The sequence below is a fragment of the Echeneis naucrates genome, chromosome 1 (genome assembly GCF_900963305.1).
Source record: "Echeneis naucrates chromosome 1, fEcheNa1.1, whole genome shotgun sequence".
Classification (NCBI taxonomy): domain Eukaryota; kingdom Metazoa; phylum Chordata; class Actinopteri; order Carangiformes; family Echeneidae; genus Echeneis; species Echeneis naucrates.
In genome coordinates, this window is record NC_042511.1 from 981,399 (window position 1) to 1,001,987 (window position 20,589).

The following is a 20,589-nucleotide window of genomic DNA, read 5'->3' on the forward strand; positions in this document are numbered from 1 at the left end:
ACACAAACACACACAGATACACACAAACATTACACAAGATAAATTCCCTGTTTCACAGCAAAATTATTCCAACCTGATCTGTTTCTCCTCTCTGAGATCAATAAAAGTTGGTGTGACTTCAATACAGTCTGACTTCTTTTAACTGATGGTCATTAGACAGGATGGAGGTTTAAGGCTCAGCAGAGTGCAGGTCCATTTGTACAGACAGTCTGTGGTGGACACTGACCGTGTCATCTGAGATGTTCTGGAAGGCCTGGAGCATCTTGGGACATGTAGGAAGGAGCATGAGCAGCTCCCAAACCCTCCGAGACAGATTCTCAGCATGGAGGTGAAGCTCCTCACACCGCGCACTCTACAAGGACATCATTTATTGGTCAAAAAATAAGATCATACATTTCTTGGAGTAGAAGCCCAGTGAGGGACGCTGACACCCACCTCTGGGCTCTCGTGGACCTTCTCGGTGGCGGGGCTGGGCGGTTTGAAGCAGGCCAGCATCTCCAGCAGGTCGAACAGCGTAGTGAGGTGAGGCTCCTGCAGGAGCAGCAGCATGGGGATGTGCTCCTTCTGTGGGGGGGGCAGACAGGAGGCCGGCAGCTGGATGCCCTCCCCCTTCCTCTCTCTCCGCGGAGCTCCGAGAGACACAAACACCATCTGAGAACAAACAGAGATGATCTGCGCTGTTCATGCCGATGACTTTATTTTAACATCAACGTTAAAACAAAGGCACACAAAGTGTTGCTTTGTGTTGAACAAAATAAAAACAGAGCGTAGACCACGAGTTTGCAGAATTTTTTAAGAGTTTGCAAATAAGACGGGACAGAAGCTGCATTTATTTTCGTGTATCACAGAAAAAGAACCCACTGACTCAAGATCTGAGGTGTTTATTTAGGGGGAAATTAATATATCAACTCCTCACACCTGAGGAAGAAACATCATGTCATTCATATAATATTTACATTTTCAGTCTTATGTTACTCTCCCAATATGTTATTCATATTGTGTCAAAAACTAAAAATAATTATCAGGTCAAATAGAGGAAGTGAAAGCTGAAAAGGATATGAAATATCAGTTTGGTAAAAAACAGTTTGACAGGAGAAATTCAGGCACATGAGGCGAATGAAGTGAAACATCTCTGATCCGTCTCAGTAATTCATGAGAAGAGAAACCAACCTGCATGTCTTTGAAGCCGAGCTCGTGCAGCGTCTTCTCGTCATAGTCTGTGGTCAGTTCGTGGCCGGAGGAGATCATCCTGACAGGCCCCATCAGACCGCCTGCAGGGGGCAACAACAGCCGTCACAAACAAGCTCACGGAGGCTTTTCAGTCTGCATTAACGAGGAGACACTTTACCTGGGAAGTCTCCGGCCTGCCGGCTGCTCTGGCCGAACTCCTGCAGCTGAGCCTGCTGGTTCATCTGCTCCTTCTGCAGGTTCTCGTACCAGTGAGTCACCTCCGCTCGCAGGTCTGCAACCTGGTCACTGGGGTACATCTCGATGGTCATCTACAGAGAAAAAAAAGTTTGCAGATTATAAATAATAAAATATAGCCTGATAACAACTGCACCAGTGAGCCTGCCATGTTCAAACTCTGCAGAATAACATAAAAATGCCCATAATTACCACTGTCTCTGTCTGTCTCACCTTGTCTGGCAGGCCGGCGGGCTGACACACGATCCTGAGTGGCAGAGACTGTTTGTCGCTCAGAGCCTTCAGGTGGCTGCTGATTCCCGTCCCTTCGATCTGCCACTGCCGCAGGTGGTAGGCAAACCTGGTGGCGACAGGAAAGGAGAACTCTGCGTTACTGAGGCGCCTTTACACAGTGACATCATAGCAAGGGAAGATCTCAGGCGTGTGCTCGTGCCTGCGTCTGAAGGCCTCCAGGTGTGTTTTGAGCATGAGCAGCCCCCTCTCGATGCTGGTCAGGCTGGAGTGAGCGTCCTTCTCCAGGTTCGCTGAGGCCATCAGCAGACTCTCCATACACTTCCTGATAAACTCCTGCTCTTTCTCCAGCCCCGTCTTTCCCGCTGCAGCAATCAGCAAACACACAGAGGACAAGATGAGACGAGGTGGGGGTCAGAGTCTGAGGCTGCTCAATAAAGCTAACACTTCTAATGTCAAATGACATGGTGCAGGTTGGCTCCGACGCCACAGAAGTTTTGAGCCTGAGCTCGGCGGACGTGAACTGACCGTTGATGTAGTAGGAGTTGATGTACTGGATGGCGGCGCGGCTGATGTCAGCGGACTGGGCTCTCAGAGCGATTCCCCACAGCTGGTCCATGCCGCATAGCTGGAGGAACACACAGGACAGAGTTAACCGTCACATATGACTGAGGGTGAGGTTTTATTTTTCGTTTGTCGTCGCCTCCTCCACCTCAGGGTGAAGGAGCCTGTGTACCTCACAGCTGGAGGCGTTGTCCAGAGCACTGGTGGCGAGGCGGGCCAAGTTACAGAGGTGTTGAAAGAGGTTGAGTCCCGTCATGCTGATGGTCTCTGGTTTCAGCTGAGGCATCTGGAGACAAATGTTAACGTCGTACAGATGAAGTTTTTTTATATTTAACATACATGAAATAATCAGGCAACACCACGACGGAGCGTTTCCACCTTATTTCATACATCACTAATCTAAAGAACCAATCCTGCCAACTCGTGGGGGCGGGGCTAAACAAACATGTCAGTACAGTTAGCATTAGCACAACCACTGACACTTCAGTTGCTCACATTTCATCCTGAACTAGCCAATGCATGCTGGGATTGCCTTCGTTCTAACTGTTTTAGCTGTGAAGTTGAAAACTAATTTCTACGTTGGTTTTATCATCGTCTGCACCTTCTCCAGGAAAAGGTGCTTGTAGGTTTCCATGCCCATGGCGTGCTGGTCCTTGCTGCGGACCTGATTGAGGAACCAATGCAGTGCGTCGTCATAGCACTCGGCATCCTCCACCAGACAGTGCCACAGGATGTCCACCTGCTCCAGACTGAGTCCTGGGAGGACACAATCACACTCTGGGTCAGTTCAAAGCGCACACACTCGACCACCAACTCCACAACTTCACATGACAGCAGACAGACTTCAAAATCTCTCTGCTAACACGGCTGTGTTACCCGTCTTCACTCATTGAGTCAGATCAATTACATTTACCTGATTTGTGATTAAATCACACAAAATTTAGCAAAATATGATAAGGATTTTACATTTCCTCCCCATCAGTGTTACATCATTTTACACACAGCTCTCAGCTGGCTGGCTCAGGTTACATAATGAAGACCCTGAAGACAAAAAACACTTTGGGAAATGTATCGGCAAAACAACCATAAACCTGTTTGTTCAAATTTAAACCATTTTATTTTTATTTATTCATCCAATCCTAAACCAATCAACCTGACACGATCATTCATGTGTCTGGGATGAATCTGGTGATAAATCCAGGAATGATTTGGTTAACTGAGCTGAACAGGCGCGGATGAATCTTACTGAAGTGGTCTGGAGATCCCAGTGTGGAGAAGACACAGGTGAGGAACTGAAGACGGACCTGGACCTCTGCACTGTGGCTGTACCTGCAACAACACGGAGTCAGGACTGAGGACTTGAGGATTTAAGTGGTTTAGATAAGTCATTGTTACTGTGACAGGACCAAAAGCATCACCTAAATAACTGCCAACAACAAATACGGTTCAATATGAAATCTGGCCTAATCATCAGGTATCATGATGTGTGGAGGACACAGAGCTGCCGGCAGACTCACAGTGCAAACTTGTGCCGGTGTTCGCGGACTTCGTGGATGTAGTGCTGGAGGTCGTCGAAGAACAGTTTCATCATGTGAAGCTCTTTCTCCGCCCACCTGACAGAACAGACAAGGACGCTGATGACAAACTGCTCGTCTTCCAGCAGAAGAAACGCACTTTGACACAAACAGTTTGTGCTCCGGGGAGATGTCACTTACATGGTGATCCAGTGAGTGTCATAGCTCGAGCCGAACTGCTGAAAAGTGCCAAAGAGTTTGGGTAGTAGACGTAAGGAAACCACAACGGACCTGAAGGGAGATCAACAGACACAATGAAAAAAGGAAAACAAACAAAAAATATTCTCCATCGGACATTCAGTGACCACCGCTGGGCCCCTCTTACCTGTGGTGGGCCAGGTTGTCAAGGCAACCTTCGATGAAACGCATCCGGATCTGTCTGTCCGTGAACCAACAGACCAGAGAGCACAGCAGCTTCTCTGCTTCATTAATCAGACCCTCAGACAGGTGGATCTAAAAAACACACACGTTAAAATGTAATAACGTTGATGAATCTTCTAACAACGCAGATATTCAGCCACTTCAATGATTTAGTTATAACCAAAATGAAGCCGGACTCAGATTATTAAAGATCCTAAATGTTATTAATCTCCTGCTGCTGTTAAGTCTGTGAGGAGAAGAAGTCGTACCGCGTCCTCGTCCTGGACCAAGTCCCACAGCAGAGTGTTGCCCTTCTTACAAACGTTGTCCAGGTTGATGTCGGTCACAGCGTGGCTGCTGGAGTATTGGTGTTTATGAACAGCTGGACCTGCAGAGACCCAGAGCACATCAAAATCAGCCTCTGTGGATCCAGATGGTCCAGGTTCTGCATTAATCCAGTGAAAGAATCAAAGGTCTGGATTCAGAAACTGAAACTTAAAACCATGTTGTGTTCACCTGAAATCTGCTCTATTTAAAGCTCCAGAGTGAGGAGAAAACTAGGCAGAGATAAATATATTTTCAAAACACCGGAGAAGAGTCAAACATGGGACAACAGGGACCTGGAGCTTTTTGAGGCCTCACCTTGCACCAGGTGCTCATGGTAGATGGAGGCCAAGTTGGGGAGGTGCTGCTGGAGGTGAGAGCTGAGCTCAGCGTGGGAATTGATTTGGACCAGCTCCTCCTCGCAGCCCGACTCCTCCCCGTCAAAGTCTGCCATGTTCTTCTCCGACTTGGCGCTGACCTGGGAGCTGCTGCAGCTCACGTCATCAGCGCTCAGCATGTCCTCCACCATGGGGCTGAGAGCGGGAAAAAGGTTTTCAGTTTATTGGGGCATTTTGTGGGATCTGTTATCTAGCTCTCACTGATCACCCGTAAAGAGAAGTACGTGTCAAATCCTAATGAAAAATCATCAGTACTTTGTTCATTTTGTTCAATAGATAAGGAATATTGTAGCAGTAAATGGGGCGGGGCCTCACCCTTCATGATGGTGGTGGTGGTGGTGGTGGTGATGGTGATGGTGCTGAGGACCGATGAAGCGCCGACAGTTAAAAATCTCACTGCCCATGGCCTCTCCCAGGAAGTCTCCAGGCCGCGGTAGACAGGGAGGCTCCTGAGGCCCCTGCACCATCTGGGAGGGGCCAATGTCTGGGGGCTGTTGCTGAGGCTCCGCCCCCTCAGGCCGAGCAGACGATGACGCAGAGCAGGCGTCCAACATCCTCATGCGGCCTTCTAAAGACGTTGATGCTGCTGAGACCATGACAGCAGAAGTCTCTGGGTTGAAGGGGAGAACTTTGGACTTGGCTCCACCCCCTGTGCCACTGGGGCCCGCCCCCTGACTTGACCCTTCGCCAAGCGCCTCCCCTGCCTTCCGCTTCCTTGACTCTGTCTGCTCCCTGGGCTCCTTCTGCTGACCGCCTTCAACAGCCGACCGGTTTGCCTCATCTTCATCCTCTTCATCGTCATCGTCCTCCTCCTCATCGTCTTCCTCTTCATCATCCTCTTCCTCCTCCTTTAAGGCCTCGCTGTCCGCCATGTCATCGGAGTGCATCTCGCTGCCGGGGCTCCCAGCCGATTGGCTGGCTCGGCTGGAGGCGGCCTCATTGCTGGAGGCCTCGCTGCGACCGCTGCTGCTGCCCGGACCGCTGCTGCCTTCCTCCACGCTGTTGGCCGTCTCATCGGAGCTGCCCTGCATCGACTCCTGAGGACGACAGTGACACGTCAGAATCAGTCCAGCAACTTCAATGTTGCAAATAAAGGTGCAGGTTCAATATGAAATAACACAACAAGAAAATCTGATTAACAGTCAACTGCAGAATGTTTTCCCTTTCAACAAAAATTATATGACAAACCTGACAAAACTTATTCTGTGCATTGTACTCTGAAAGCTCCAAATCTTAAATTGACGGCCTATATTTCAAATTCTCCGGTCTTTTATTTTGAAGGGTTGATATATTTATGGTTTGAAGAACCAAGAACATCTCAGAGTAGTTTTACAGCTCCTCTCTGGAGCGTAGCTATCAATTAGCCAATCAGAGAGGATCTGATCAGCTCCTCTGATTGGCTGACTGTTTTCTGAGTGTGCCAGTAAAATTTTGGCAGATTTCACAGGGATGACATTTACACAGACACAAGTATCTAAACTCTATTGGATGAACATCAGAATTTAAAATGTTTTTTTTAACTTGTCAAACACTAACTGAACAGCTTGATTTATGTTCAGCTGATTTTTCAGGATTCAAGACTTAATATGTAGCTCAAATGTTTGCAGTTCTCTGCGTCCATCAGCAGCAGTGAATCCAGACATACTGCGTCTGTGTGTGTGTGTGTGTGTGTGTGTGTGTACCTCTGTGTCAGACAGCCTCTGCTGGCTCCTCTTGCTGCCGCTCATCATCTGGTCGTCCATCTCCATGTCGCTGCCTCCGCTGTGCTGAGTGTCGCTGTTGTCGCTGCTGTCTGGACTGGCGGCTGGTGAACCTGAGAGCAGACAAGGCGACAGACTGAGGACGAGAGCCTGAACCAAAGAACTTCCTGTGGTGATTTCCTCAGCTGTGGTTCAGAGACTCTGTCAGTTCGTTACTCATCTGGTGAAGGTGTGACTAAAGTCAAGTTCAACGTGATATCCTTCATGATTGTAACCCCTCAGTAAATGGTCTGGGCTTCATGAAACCATTAGAAACTTTATTTGGAGATGGAGCTGAGGATGAGTGAAGACCGTCAATCACACAGTGACCACGCCCCCCAACCCTTCCCCTGGTTTATGGTATATTTTCCTCAGATGGGATACATCTTCAGCATCAGGTCCATAATTGTATGAGGCTTCCCAAAGCTCCTCCAGAGGTTCAGGAGAGGCTTCCTGCTGAGATGAATGCGGACTGACCTTTCTTGTTGCCCATGGGGATGTTGGTGTTGAGCAGGGAGGCGAAGGAGCTCTGTTTGGAGAGCTGGGCCTTGGCTGCCAAAGCGTTGTTCCAGAGAGCTTTGATCAGCATGGAGGCCAGGTACAGTGTCTGAGGAGAGACGGATTGTCACTGCAGTCAAGTGTGTGTGTTTGGGTGGTTTTATCTTTGTAGCAGCGGCTGTACCTGCTCGGTGTGGGCGCTGGGGTGCAGGCCAGACACTAGGTTGAGGACGTGGCGAAGAGGCACTGGGTCCAGGTTTTTAATGAGTGAAGGGAAAAGGTCGTGGATGTAGCGACTACAATGTTTCAGCTGAGACACAAAACAAACAGAGTAAAAATGTTATGTTGAGAGAAGAAAAACTGTTTCTGTTTCTCTTTAAGCTGAAGAAGGCGGATTAGCTGAGGATTTTATTGGCTTCCAAAAAGGTCGGCACATTGTGTTCTGTTGGAACAGAGTGAAAACTACACTTATTATGTATTACATTTTATCTTTTAGGTTTTTGTGGTCACTAAATGTTCTTTGTTCAAATTTTCAAACATTAAAATATGGGTGTGAGAAAGATTCCTAAATGTAATCAGTGCAACAACCCAGAATGTATTAAACCATTTTAGTTTAAACAAAACAAACAAAACAAACAAGCAAACCAGGCCAAAAGGGGGAAAGAATTTCCAAACTTGTCGGACAAACTTGAAGTGTGAAACGACTACAGTCCTTCTGAATCTTTTATCTGTGCTGTGCTCAAAAAAACCAAATGCGTCAACACTGACACTGTTGAATCAGAGCCCCACATCGTTTAAACCAAGTCTGCTCTTTTTAGCCTTTTTACCTCTGAGACGAATTAAATCTAAATGAACCAAGACTGCCAATGCTGCTGTTTTCATCAGTCCCAGTGATGTCACTGGTGTGGTGATTCATGCTGCAGGCTGCTCCGCAGAGTAACAAACAGGTTAATGGGTTAGAATAAAGCTGCGTTCAGTCAGGTGTAAATCTGGCCTGTCTCACCTGAGCTGCAGCCCAGATACAGTCCACATGCTGCGTGCTGAGTCGGCCCTCCGCTGCCAAGAAATTCAGGATCACTTGGCACTGTTTGATGATCTGGAAAACACACACACTTCAAGTTGGTTGTGTGCAGGGAGGAAATTCAATATTCAGCGTTTCAATGGTCGACATCATCAATCTGTCTGAAATAATCCACAAACGTTTCCGTCAGGTTACATCACTGCATCACTCACCTCAATGTGCAAATTAGGTCCAAATATGTGCTCCACTATATTGTTGTGGATCAGCCAATCAGCGAGTTCCTTTGCTATGGACCTGAGAACGTAAAGTAACAGGTAAACACTCATCATTATGGACCACATGTCCCTTGTGACAGTGACAATATGTACTCGTGTATTTTCTTCATCTTATCTATTTTTTCACCCACTGTGATTTCCATTTTTTTTTAATAATCACACATTCAAAATCATCTTAACTTCAGCTAATTCTATCTGTGACTCAGTTTTTGTTTTTGGGTTGTTCTAGAGCTGACCTGAAGTGTTTATCTGATCAGGAGTTCTGCTCATTCTTTGGAGCAGTAATGATGAAAAATCAGCTCCAAATATCTGATTGTCTTTATTCTGTCAACACAATAAACATTCAGGAATGATCCAGAGACTGAAGAGTTTTGGTTAACTCTGAATTTTTTCTGAATTTAAGTCTAAGTAAACCTGACGAGTCAGCCCGAAGACTAAAAGTAATAAAAGTTGTAATATTAGTTTAGTATTACATATAATAGTATTACATATATTAAAACCAAAATCACTCCAAAATCAGAGACTTTGGATATACCAGCAGCTGAGCAAAAAGGCCTGAAATAAAATTTGGTATTTGGAAGCAAATTAACTTCTTTAGCGTTAAGAAAAAGAAAGTAGACTGAAAACCCAGTTGACTCTGAAGAATGTCACGTCTGTAGCTGTTAACACATCCACATACAAACACACAACCAACTTACGTTTCAGTGTCGGACACCAGAGACTCATTGTTGCAGACATCATTGAATGTGTGGAGCTGATTCTGAGAAAACATACACAGATTTAAAATGAGGAATGATACAGCATGTAATATTTTTTACAGCGTTATTTCCCAAAAGAGCCAAACACAGACATTTAAATATGAGGAAGCTGGCCAGCGGCTGTAATCAGAAGTCTACCAGCCTAACACAGATAAAGGTCCTCTGGTTTTCAGCAGATCCCGGAGGACCGGATCAGGACGTTTGTTTTAGTGCGCATTTAACTATTCAGATGGCAAACAGCAGCGTTAATTACAGTGACGCGCTGCATCTAATTAAATCCCGCATATTACTGTTTTATAATAACTGAAAAACATCTGACACAGCTCAGCAGCTGAAGAACAACATTAAACTACGAGCTAACACCACCTAAACCACTCACACTTTTGCCCCCTTTATTATTTTCATTCTTGGATATTTTCACAGCCAAACTTGAAGCTGCTAAACAGTGTTCTGTTTGCTATACATTAGTTGGCTGGCTCTGACTGATTACAGATCACTGATAACATACAAAAACTAAATTTAATTACAGCCTGGTAGAGTTGAGCCTGTGTGAAATGTCCGAAATTGGACACTACACATTTTTTTGCCAGAGTAGTGATAAAATTGGAGGAACACATAGTTCTACAACATTTCTCCTCCATTTAAAAAAAAAAAAGTTTTCTCGCTCCAATAACCAGATTTCAAAAATTAATCACCGGCTGAACTGATTCAGAAGTCTCTTACTAAATGAAATGTTTTAATCTCATTAACGTGTTGATATTTTAATCTTCCAATCAAATACACATTTGGTAGAAAACACGAGTCATTCGGTTCAAACTGTCCTGGAGTGAAGATGAGTTCAGTCATGTTTGTGCGACTCACTGTGATTTGGCTGAGACCGGCCAGCCTCATGGTGAGCGTGGGAGACATGAAGTATTTGAAGGCGAGGTCCAGGCTCTCCTTGTCGAAGCACAGCGCGCTGTCCAGCGGCTCCTTCACCGTGCTCCACATCAGGTCCGCCATGTTGCGTGCCGCGCTCTGCCGCAGCTCCTGGTCCGACAGTTTACACAGATACCTGCAGACACATCCACACGTGCTCAGAACAGCTGGCACAGGAATTACCCGTCCACACTCTAAGCTACTGTTTTCAGGGCTGATTGTTGGGTGGAATGAAGCTCAGGCTCCAAACTATGTGAATGTTTTTTCTGAGGCAGTCGTTCCCAATCCAGTGTTTTAACTGGTTAATCCAGCAGAACGGCAGCAGAGTCAAAGTTCATCTAAAATATTACAATTTTAATGTTTCTGTCTCGATCTTAAAGCAACATGACTGACCTTTTGTTGTTCACATTTCACATTGTCTCCAACAAACTTCTAAAGCGTGTTTATGTTTGAGATCACTTTTTTAAAAACATTCCTTTTCCTGCCGTGCGTAGGCGTAGCTGGAGATGAACAGCAGAGCACTGCTGACTCATCCGGTCTTCACTCTGAGCCGGTGCAGCCGACTGTTTGGTCCTCAGATTTTTTCTGATCACGGGGAAGTTACAGCTGATGCTAAAGGGGTTTCTGTTTTGCCGATTAAAAGGAGATTTAAACAGGAAAAAAGCTGGGCCCAACCCTGAAAACAGGGTTCAGTCCACAGGGAATGGATGACGGAGTTACAAACTGCAACCCAATCATCAGCAAACAGTCTGCCTGCAGAGGAGAGCAAAACTAAAGCTGATGACCGGGAGGCCAAGATCGACCCAGAGTGGTTCACATCAACAGCACTGTCAATAAGAACATGCTTTTATTTTGGGTATCATGTTCCTCATAGACTTATTCCTCCAAGTTCAACTCATCTGTCCTGAAGCAACTCAACACAAAGTTAATACAAACAATGTTCAAGTGTAAGACACAGTCGAACCTTAAAACCAGTTTTAAGAACCAAAATCATCAACTCTAACCTCAACACCAACGTCTAAACTGAGACGACGCTCTCTCCTTCATAACATCATTAACCACGTTCACTTGACATTCCAGGTTTCGAGCCGTCATTATAAAATTAGTGGCTGTTCCTTAAATATTTACTTTTAACAGTTTGTTCGACCTCGGAGAGCTGTCTGTTCAGTCAGACAGAAGAGTTGGAGAAGCAGCAGCGCATCAGCCAGCCTGCACCACATGACCAGCTCTGCCAGCTCTCTGGCTCCTCTCGGGTCATATGAGGAGAGGTTGACTGGAGGCCTGGCAACTGTTGCCGTGGAGACGGAAGCTCTTCCTAGCAACTAGCGTGTGGCACTTTGGTATTTGGGGGACTGAGCACGGGAGAGCAAGGTGCACTGAGAGCGCGAGAGAGAGGGGAGGGGGGACGGACAGAGGGAGAGAGAGAGAGAGAGAGAGAGAGAGAGAGAGAGAGAGATGGACGGAGGGAGGGAGAGAGAGAGAGAGGGATGGAGGGAGGGAGGGAGGGGAGAGAGAGAGGGGGAGGGACGGAGGGAGGGAGAGAGAGAGGGGGGGGGAGGGACGGAGGGAGGGAGAGAGAGAGGGGGGGGAGGGACGGAGGGAGGGGGAGAGGGAGAGAGAGAGAGAGAGGGGAGGGACGGAGGGAGGGAGGGAGGGAGAGAGAGGGGAGGGACGGAGGGAGGGAGGGAGGGAGAGAGAGGGAGGGACGGACGGAGGGAGGGGGAGAGGGCGAGAGAGAGTGGGAGGGACGGAGGGACGGGGAGAGGGCGAGAGAGAGAGGGAGGGACAGAGGGAGGGCGAGAGAGAGAGAGGGATGGAGGGAGGGTGAGAGAGAGAGAGGGATGGAGGGAGGGAGGGAGAGGGAGAGAGAGGGGGGGGGAGGGACGGAGGGAGGGGGAGAGGGAGAGAGAGAGGGAGGGGGAGAGGGAGGGCGAGAGAGAGAGGGAGGGATGGAGGGAGGGAGAGAGAGAGAGAGAGGGAGGGAGGGAGGGAGAGAGAGGGGGATGGAGGGAGGGAGGGAGGGAGAGAGAGAGGGAGGGGGGGGAGGGAGAGAGAGAGAGAGGAAGGGAGGGGGATGGAGGGAGGGAGGGAGGGGGAGGGAGGGAGAGAGAGAGAGGGATGGAGGGAGGGAGGGAGAGAGAGAGGGAGGGAGGGGGATGGAGGGAGGGAGGGGGATGGAGGGGGATGGCGCTGCGAGACAGAATCAACCACGTCTGGCTGCTTCACATCAAACGACAGCAAACATCAAATCCTGCACGATGTTGTTAATGGTCACAGAGTATTTTAATAGCTGGAGACACAACACGGGATCTGGAAGGCTAACTTTAAAGTCTCTGATTTTTATTCAAATCGTCACCAATCATCTGTTTGCTCCAGTCCGATCTGGGACCAGAACTTAAATGATTCAAGGCTGTGGACAAGGAGAGAGAGGTGTTCAACAAAATGGCAGCTACTCAGTCAACGATAACTGAGAAAAAAAACTCTGCAGGCTAGACTTAATTCAATCGACTTCCCTAACGAACAAAGGTTTCAGCCCACCTGCACACAGATGGAGAGAAACCATTCCTACAATATTTTCATGCTTTATTTGATAAATTGAGGGGGAATTGTCTCATTGATCCTTCATCTGATTTTTGTTTTATTTCCAGTGCTTAACCCTTTTAGAGCCACAATAAGGCTTTCCTACATTTTCATTGCTTTGTGCTTTTCAGTTTCCACAGATTCAGAATCAGCTCAACCTCAGCTAATTATATATGTGACTCAGTAAAGACGCTGTTCTCTGTAATCAGGGATAGTAGCTCAGAAAACAAGAACTAACTAAAAACACACACTGAACCTTTCCTTATTTTTTAAATAAAAACACCATAAACCAGAAAACCCAAAGAACAGTTCAACTCATGAGCGCTGACAGAGTCAAGAAGCTGATGTGCAACAAAAACAAGCTGGTTGAAACGTCCTTTGTTCCCTTTTAAGAATAAAACTCACCGTATGACGTAGGTGCGGAACGGTATGATGTGCTGCATGACGGCCGGAATGTGCAGCCATATACGGATCTGCGGGCAGAAACAAAAACATGGCGTCATGTGAAATCATCTCCACATCTCCATCACCCCCAGAATTCTTGTGTAGTTGTTCCATCTCTATTTAGTTGATCCTTTTAGATGTTTTTGCAGCAAAAATGCCAAAAGAAAGAAAACCTATGAAGCATGACTCAGCAGAGAATCTGAACCAAACGCGTCTCATCCTGCATCAACAAGTCAAAACGAAGCTGGACGACTGAGGGCCTGTAAACACCTCTAAGACCGTCACCTAAATAATTGAATCAAGGATCAGTTTCAGAGTGAAGTTATTAATTAGTCTGATCTGGGGGTTCATCACCGACAGAAGGCTGCTCGGCTGGTGGACTCACGTTGGAGACGATGGTGATGAAGGCATGGGCGATGGGGAAGGGCAGGCTCTCTGGGGTTCCCGACTCAAAGCACTCCTTCATCAGGGAGAGTCCGTGCTTCCCACAGAACAGACAGACGTAACGCAGCAGATGCAGTGGGACCTCCACGTCCTGGTGGAGTGGACAGAACATCAAACAGTCATCACAGTCTTATTTGTGTTTTTCCTCTTCACTTCCTGATTTCTGCTCGTTCTCGTTTCCCATTTGCGTGTTTTTGCAACAGGAAACATAAAATAAGTTTGTCTCGTTACATTTAGGCCCAAAAGTCCTTCATGGTGCTGCCAGAAAGGTTTTCTTAAATAAAGGCTTTGATTCATTCATGACACAAAAACATGCAGATCACTGCAGGGGAGCAACATGTGTGTGTTTGGGTCTTCTATAAGAAAAAAAAAAAAGAATTTTACTTGTTACCAACTTATTTAACTTCAACTTTACCTGTAATGACCTTTTTTGGAAAGGTACACGTCTTATTTTTCAGTGAAAATGAAACAATCCATGGAACTGAAATATCTAGTCTTTATTTGGCCAGTATTGTAGTTTCAGTTGCTGCGATAATTTAAAACAGTTCTAATGATGATGATATGAATTTATTACAACTTTTACTGAACAAACTTGTTCCTTTATATCTGCGGTATGATCTGTAGTGCAGGGCGTCTCTGCAGCACCACAACACTTTTAGTGCCAACAATATCAACGCAGTGACATCAACACCGTGTGAAGTTTGGGCTGCTCTCTGTAACCAGGTGTGACTTTGTGCTAATAACAGTTATTCAGTGGAGGAGAGATTAAAGATGTTTTATCTGACATGTTATTGTCTGCCCCCCCTCCGTCACACGATGCCAGAGGAAATTAGCTGTCAGACCCAACAAGTCGAGTCACAGCAGAGTGAGACCTGGTCTTTTTTTTGTCAATATTACGTTTCCCTCCTGTTGAAGCAGACTCAGTCCACCATCCTCAACTCAATTCAGCAGAGGACGAAACACAAACCGTCACATCAGGCCATGGTTATATTTGGACACTTGGGGTGTCGGGTTTCTGAGCTCAGATCTCAGATACAGTTCATCTCTCCGGTCAGGACACCGATTTGAAAAATTAATTTCAGACTATTATTCAATCTAATGATGTAAAAAATGTGTTTCTACCAACGACTGCTCGTAGAAAGACCACCGACCATCTGGTCCTGGCAGGCAGATCCAGCTCTGGGTTTATTTGGGAAATTTTATTTTCTCACATTTTGTTATCTTTCTTGGACTTCACTGGACTCGTCTGGTGGGTCTGAAGATAAGAAAGCCTTGTCTTTATCCACTGAGCTGTCTATTCACCGTTATAAGATCCTGGGCCTGAGCCTCAGCAGCTGCAAGGCGACCAGCGCTCTCCTGTGTGACATCATACATCTCCAAACATTGTCCAGATGTCATCTAACACACCACAAAGTCTCAGTCGTGTCATCACTTCCTGTTGTGTTGAGGTTTCAGGTGACTCTCTTTAATTGACCTGATTCTGTCTGCTGTGAGTGTTTGGCAGTTAACAGGCTGATAACTGGAGACAGAGCAGCTAACTGTTAGCTCACTGTTAGCCTCAGCCACATTTCCTCTCTAACGTCAGCTCATCATTTCTGAAGTTTATGGTGAAACCTAAATTGACTGATGAAGCTCTGTGAGGAGACAGTGAGTCGGTCACACTAAGTTCAATGACACCACACAGTGGAATCAGAGAGTTTGAATTTACAGATGAGCTGATTTAGCACTGAAAACAGCACGTGGCCCTGAACGTCACAGAGTCTGAGGCTGTCGAACAGAACAGGACTGATAACGGTCCACAGGCCAACACTGTATACCTCCCCCCATTTTGCTCTGGATGTGGTACAGCTGTTCAGCTTGTTCATGCAAATTCCAAAAAAAAAAAAAAGAGCGGGGGGGGGGGGGGGGCTCAGGATGGAATAAATGAAGGAGATTCAAACTAAAAAGTAAGTCTGTATTGTTTTTGTTACTGTGAAATGATTGGTCTGTCGAGCATAATGCAAAGTGAGTCTGAGGGATTAAGGCGTCAGCTGACTGACAGAAAATGAGGTTCAACGGATTTCTTACATTCATATCACAGAAGGAGCCGAGGATGTTACTTTCGTGAGCCGATATGTCCTGGAAAGAAAAACAGGAAGAGGGAGAGAAACAAATGCCAAAGTTTAATGTGACAAGGAAAATTGTATAATCTGAAAATAGAGTACTTAGAAAACTGGGGTCTGCCTTCAGAGGTTTCTGAACCACAGACTGTCCAGAGATCAGGAAGCGTGAACAAAGAAAATCAGAAAAGCTAAAATACATCAATGTGAATAACCAACAAAAGCACAAAAAAAACCAAAAAAAACCCAAAAATTATTTGTTTAAAGGTCCATCCAGTCTAATGGTGGACCTCCATGTGGTCTTTGATTCTAAAACAGGTCCAGGTTCTATGTTAATCCAGTTAAAGTATCTCAGTCTGCATTCAGAAACTGAACCTTAAAACCGGCCGTCAGGACTTCTGGGACTTTGTGATGTCACAAAATACAATTCTCATCTCTCGGACACGCTCATCTGGATCCACAAACCAACCTTGCAGGATTTGCCTTCTCTGGGTTTTCACCTGAAATCCGCTATAATCTTGTTGGGCCACACAGAAAACAAACAGCCAATCAGAAGCAAGGATCTGACGCTCTCTTCTGATTGGCTGACTGATGGTTTTTAGGACTTCAAAGAAATATAGTTTAATCGATAAACACTTCAAAATAAAAACAGTGGGAAAATCTAAAGCCTTTAATGTGAATTATTGATATTTAACAGTCAGAGTCTGGGAGAGGAGGAGACGAACTACACTGAGAAGGTTTCTGGTTCTTTGAACCAGATACACTATCAACACTCGTCCTTACCTCGATGGTGGGGTGTGTGTTGTGTTTGTAGGCTGTGTAGAGGGGGAACTGGATCTGGAATATCTTGGCCGCACACAGCAGCAGCTTCTCCCTCTCTTCTGTGGTCCAGGAGCTGAACGGGTCCTGGCTGTCGCTGCCATTGGTCCCGTCGCCACCATCACCACCCCCAGACCTGCTGCCGCTCTCCCCGGGCCCCAGTGCTTCCATCTGGGCTTCACCCTGCTGGCTGGGCCCCTGGCTCTGGCTCTTATTCTGGTTTAAGTCTGGGGTGTCAGCATCCTCCTCCGCAGAGTCTCTCTCCACATTCACAGGTTCGTCCTCCCCAGGTGAGGACGGCTGTGGGAGGACCCCAGGCGCAGACTCGCCACCGCTCCATTCAGAGCCCAACCCCTCACCTGCAGATGCTCCGCCTTTATGGGTGTGGCCCTGGACGCTGCAGAGGCGGTCTCTCAGGCTGCTGATCTGGGCGATGACCAGGTTGATGAGGGCGTAGACTAGCTGGTTAAAGACCTCCAGGTGCTTGTACTCCTTGAAGCAGCAGAGACATTGCCTGAAGACACGATGAGAAAAACCAACAGCTGGCATGAACAAAAGTGTCAGCAGGTCGAGTTGGAGTTGTGTTTACGTGACAGACATTCCGTTTCTCCACCTTGGTGGTTTTCAGCTCCACATCGGAACCAGATGAAGGATTTTAGTCTTCCCTCATGGTCTAAGGTTTAAAGTCCATCCGATGTGTTCACAGTGAAATGCTCACAGCCTGGATCCAGAAACTGACCCTTAAAACCTGCTGTCACGACTTCAGGACTTGGTGTTTCACAAAATCTGCTGTGTTTTTATTGGATCACTCAGAAAACATTCAGCCAATAAAAAGAAAGGATCAGATCCTCCCTTCTGATTGGCTGAGAGAAGAAAGCAGAGACCTAAAACTACACTGAGATGGACTTTGATTCTTTAAACCACAAATAAATCTCCTAATGGGGATAAAGTCTTCAAAATAAAAGAATCAAGTCTTATTTTTGGCAAAAGTTAAAATACGATCAATACGATCTTAGAGAAAGCAGCTGAGTGAATGTGGGACAGCTCAGAGATGTCCTGTGTCCCTGAAGAGTGCCGCTCACTCATTTTGAATGTGTTTCTATCAGTGATCTTACTGGATAGAATCAGCAGCTGTGTTTGTTGTGGAGAGGAGGAGCCCTCAGCAGAGAATCCTGCTCCAGGTAAAGACGCCGACGCCAACAGCCCCCATGATGCCACACTGCTTTCGTCCAATTGAGCTACCAACCTCTAGAGGCGAAGGTCTACAGAGGATACTGACGGTGTTTCATTCAAAGCTCAGGAGGACGTTTGCCTGCTGGCAGCTTGGTTTCATGACTCAGCAGGTTTGGAGTGGTGATGTCAGCAGCTTAAAGTCTCCTTCAAACACCAAATATTTAAAAGAAAGCCAACTGGAGGAATAACACCGGGCTAGGAACAAACTGACTGTCATCATTCCTCAAATAAATATGATAGAAATTATATTATGAAGCTAAAGACTCCTGTGCACCTGAGAGACGCCCACCAAACCACAGGCTCCTCCCCCCCGAGCAGCTGAGCCAATCAAAAGGAGCGGGAGGTTTGAGCAACGCGACAATGACTCATTCATTTTCCCACTGACTCGAGTCCAGTTGGACCTGAGTCTGTCTTGGTTTCCAGGGTGCTTGCTGCTTTACATCACTTTAAAGATGGTTTCCACTTCGTACAGAATTAGATTTCCTGCCGAGGCAACCCAGAGCTGCACTGTTTAAACTCACCTCTACCAATTTACCTTTAAACTGGTTTCCTCTCCTGTTTTTGTTTTAATATATCGTCTCTTCTTCTGCTCTTTTAGTTTAGAACGGTTTCTGGGTAAGGAGCTAAATGATAAAACACTGTTAAAAGAAGAATGCGTTCATGTGGCCGTAGCGTGAGATTTGGTCTGAACCTGACGGCGGTTATTTGGTGCACCAAGGAGGAAACAGACGGAGAAGGAAAGAAGGAAAAGTCACGGACTTGTTTTGCTTTCAGTCATGTCAAATTGTTTGTCTGAAGCGGAGGACACAGCACTGACCTCTGAGTCCAGGAGCTGATGTAGCCCAGCACTCGCAGGGCATGTTCCTTCTTCAGCTGGAAGCCGCCTTCGCTGCCGTCTGCATCCGATACTGAGGAGAGACAACAGGAAATGCCTGTGAGACAAGACCAGGACTCTGAGGGTCTGAGACTGTTCCCAAAGAGCAAAACTGGACCAGTCTGTCATCAATCAGGTGACCAAACAGCTGCTAACATCTCAGGCTTTTTTTTTTTAAACATGTAAAATTAAGGTTTAAATTGCCTCAAATTTGCCTTCACTTTTAATTAATCACGACAACGCCTGTTCATTTAAGACAAAAACACACAAACATCACATCAACACTGACACACACATTCACACACTGGGAGGATGTGGAGCCGAACGCAGGAACAGTTCTTATTTTAGTCTACAGCAAAATAGAACCAGGAAGTGACTGAATGTGGCACAATCATCATTTGAAAACAAAATTGCAATAAAAACATTTACATTTGATGGAACATCCACTTCCTCTCTGAGCCAGACCTTTTAACATCGTTTATCTGGAACCTGAACGGATTCAGATCCAGTCGGCCGCCAACATCACAACACGGTGGGAGTGAGTTTATTATGAAGTCACAGCTGGAAGGTTCATATTTAAACGCCTCCAGTCTGGAGAGTCTGATGTCAGTCAGCGTGCCCTCTCTCTGTATTTACATCCATAAACCAGTTTAACGTTGACACCAGACAACCTGACGGGGAACCGGTCCTGAGGCCTCTGAGGGTTCTGGTTCGGTTTCAGTGAGTCCTGGTGCTGGAGGAGCCACATGGCTGATTGAATACAGCTGAATACAGGTTTCTTGTTTTTCTGTCCCTGCTGCCAGATTCAGGTCAGCAATTCAGCCAAGACACTCGAGTCCTCTGGACTGGGTGTGACGGATCTGGATCTTTGAACACCAAAACAATAACAGCAACTTTAGACCGAAGCCATCAGAGCCTGCTGCCAATACTTAACGTCTTTGTATGAGCTTGTCTGATGCAGGACTTTGAATCTCACAGTAAAAGGATGACAATAGTATCTTCCTATCTTTTTTAAGGGACCAGGCAGAAAATACTGCAGGAACAATGTTGTTTTTATTCTCACAATTATCTTTCTCCCCTAAAAATGTTTGTGTAACAAAAACAGCTGGACAAAAACAGCACAAAATTGGCAGGTTGGTTATAAATTTCACTGGACAAAAACATAATAACTATCTGATAGGTGGTGCTTAAAAGGGATGTTCGTAATTTTCTTGGAAGCCACTTGGGACCATTTAAGTCCTTAACATTAAGTCCTTCCACCATTTTGGAATTTAAATCATCCTCTCCTATAAAAATGCTCAGTTTTGCAGCCTTTTAACCCTTTTATAACCACATCAAGGCTTTTGTTAGATCATCCCTTTGTTTTTTGTTATTTTCTAAAAATACCACCAGGTCTCCACATATTCAGAATCAACTGAACCTCAGCTGAAAAGGCAACGGGTGTGTTTGATCCGATCTGTTAACGTGGACGCTGGAAAGAAAACCAAGACGTTCAGCAGCCATCATACATCCAGCCGTTAGAGTCAAGCAATCATTTCAAATTATTTCTTCCATTTATATGATGCAATTTTCTGAGCTCACACGAAAAGGACAGTTTCAGCAGAGCCAGACAGAAATTACGCTTTACTGCCTCTTGTAAAAACTGGCAGGTTTTTAACTGAGCGGCTGATTTTTTTTACTGGGACAGTTCTGGATTTCATGACAGTTCACTAAAGCAGCTGTCGAAAGAAAGGTGGAGTCATGAAGACACCTCAATCTGAACCGGACACAGAAGGAGCTTTACTGTCCCTGAACGACACACAGAATGAATGAACACAACAGCATTGTGACAACAACACATTAATGAGCCCAGACGCACACCACTGGCATCTCAAGGTTGTGGTTTTGTCTGCTAACAATTCAACCTCAGTAACAGCAACTTTCTCAGAGACACGGCCCTGAATTTGAAGTGAATTTGTCTCTTTTCTTTCCTTCTCCCCCCCCCAAGAAAAAAACAAAACATGGTCGACCA

At 46.1% G+C, this 20,589-nt stretch overlaps 1 protein-coding gene across 1 annotated transcript in view; it reads right to left on the reverse strand.

The window, feature by feature from the left end:
• Positions 1–20,589, reverse strand: part of usp34 (ubiquitin specific peptidase 34) — a 40,928-nt gene that overhangs the window by 16,348 nt on the left and 3,991 nt on the right. Inside the window, exons 2-29 of the mRNA XM_029514185.1 lie at positions 18,522–18,612; positions 16,436–16,985; positions 15,621–15,671; positions 13,495–13,644; positions 13,071–13,138; positions 10,029–10,221; positions 9,108–9,169; positions 8,347–8,428; positions 8,117–8,209; positions 7,298–7,423; positions 7,093–7,222; positions 6,559–6,689; positions 5,192–5,913; positions 4,797–5,011; positions 4,424–4,599; positions 4,120–4,247; positions 3,936–4,025; positions 3,738–3,833; positions 3,467–3,549; positions 2,822–2,976; positions 2,393–2,506; positions 2,185–2,284; positions 1,859–2,021; positions 1,639–1,765; positions 1,349–1,499; positions 1,171–1,271; positions 436–651; positions 227–352 (exon numbers count right to left, since the gene is read on the reverse strand). Coding sequence (XP_029370045.1) covers positions 227–352; positions 436–651; positions 1,171–1,271; positions 1,349–1,499; positions 1,639–1,765; positions 1,859–2,021; positions 2,185–2,284; positions 2,393–2,506; positions 2,822–2,976; positions 3,467–3,549; positions 3,738–3,833; positions 3,936–4,025; positions 4,120–4,247; positions 4,424–4,599; positions 4,797–5,011; positions 5,192–5,913; positions 6,559–6,689; positions 7,093–7,222; positions 7,298–7,423; positions 8,117–8,209; positions 8,347–8,428; positions 9,108–9,169; positions 10,029–10,221; positions 13,071–13,138; positions 13,495–13,644; positions 15,621–15,671; positions 16,436–16,985; positions 18,522–18,612 — 4,490 coding nt within the window. The remainder of the gene's footprint in view (positions 1–226; positions 353–435; positions 652–1,170; positions 1,272–1,348; positions 1,500–1,638; positions 1,766–1,858; positions 2,022–2,184; positions 2,285–2,392; positions 2,507–2,821; positions 2,977–3,466; positions 3,550–3,737; positions 3,834–3,935; positions 4,026–4,119; positions 4,248–4,423; positions 4,600–4,796; positions 5,012–5,191; positions 5,914–6,558; positions 6,690–7,092; positions 7,223–7,297; positions 7,424–8,116; positions 8,210–8,346; positions 8,429–9,107; positions 9,170–10,028; positions 10,222–13,070; positions 13,139–13,494; positions 13,645–15,620; positions 15,672–16,435; positions 16,986–18,521; positions 18,613–20,589) is intronic.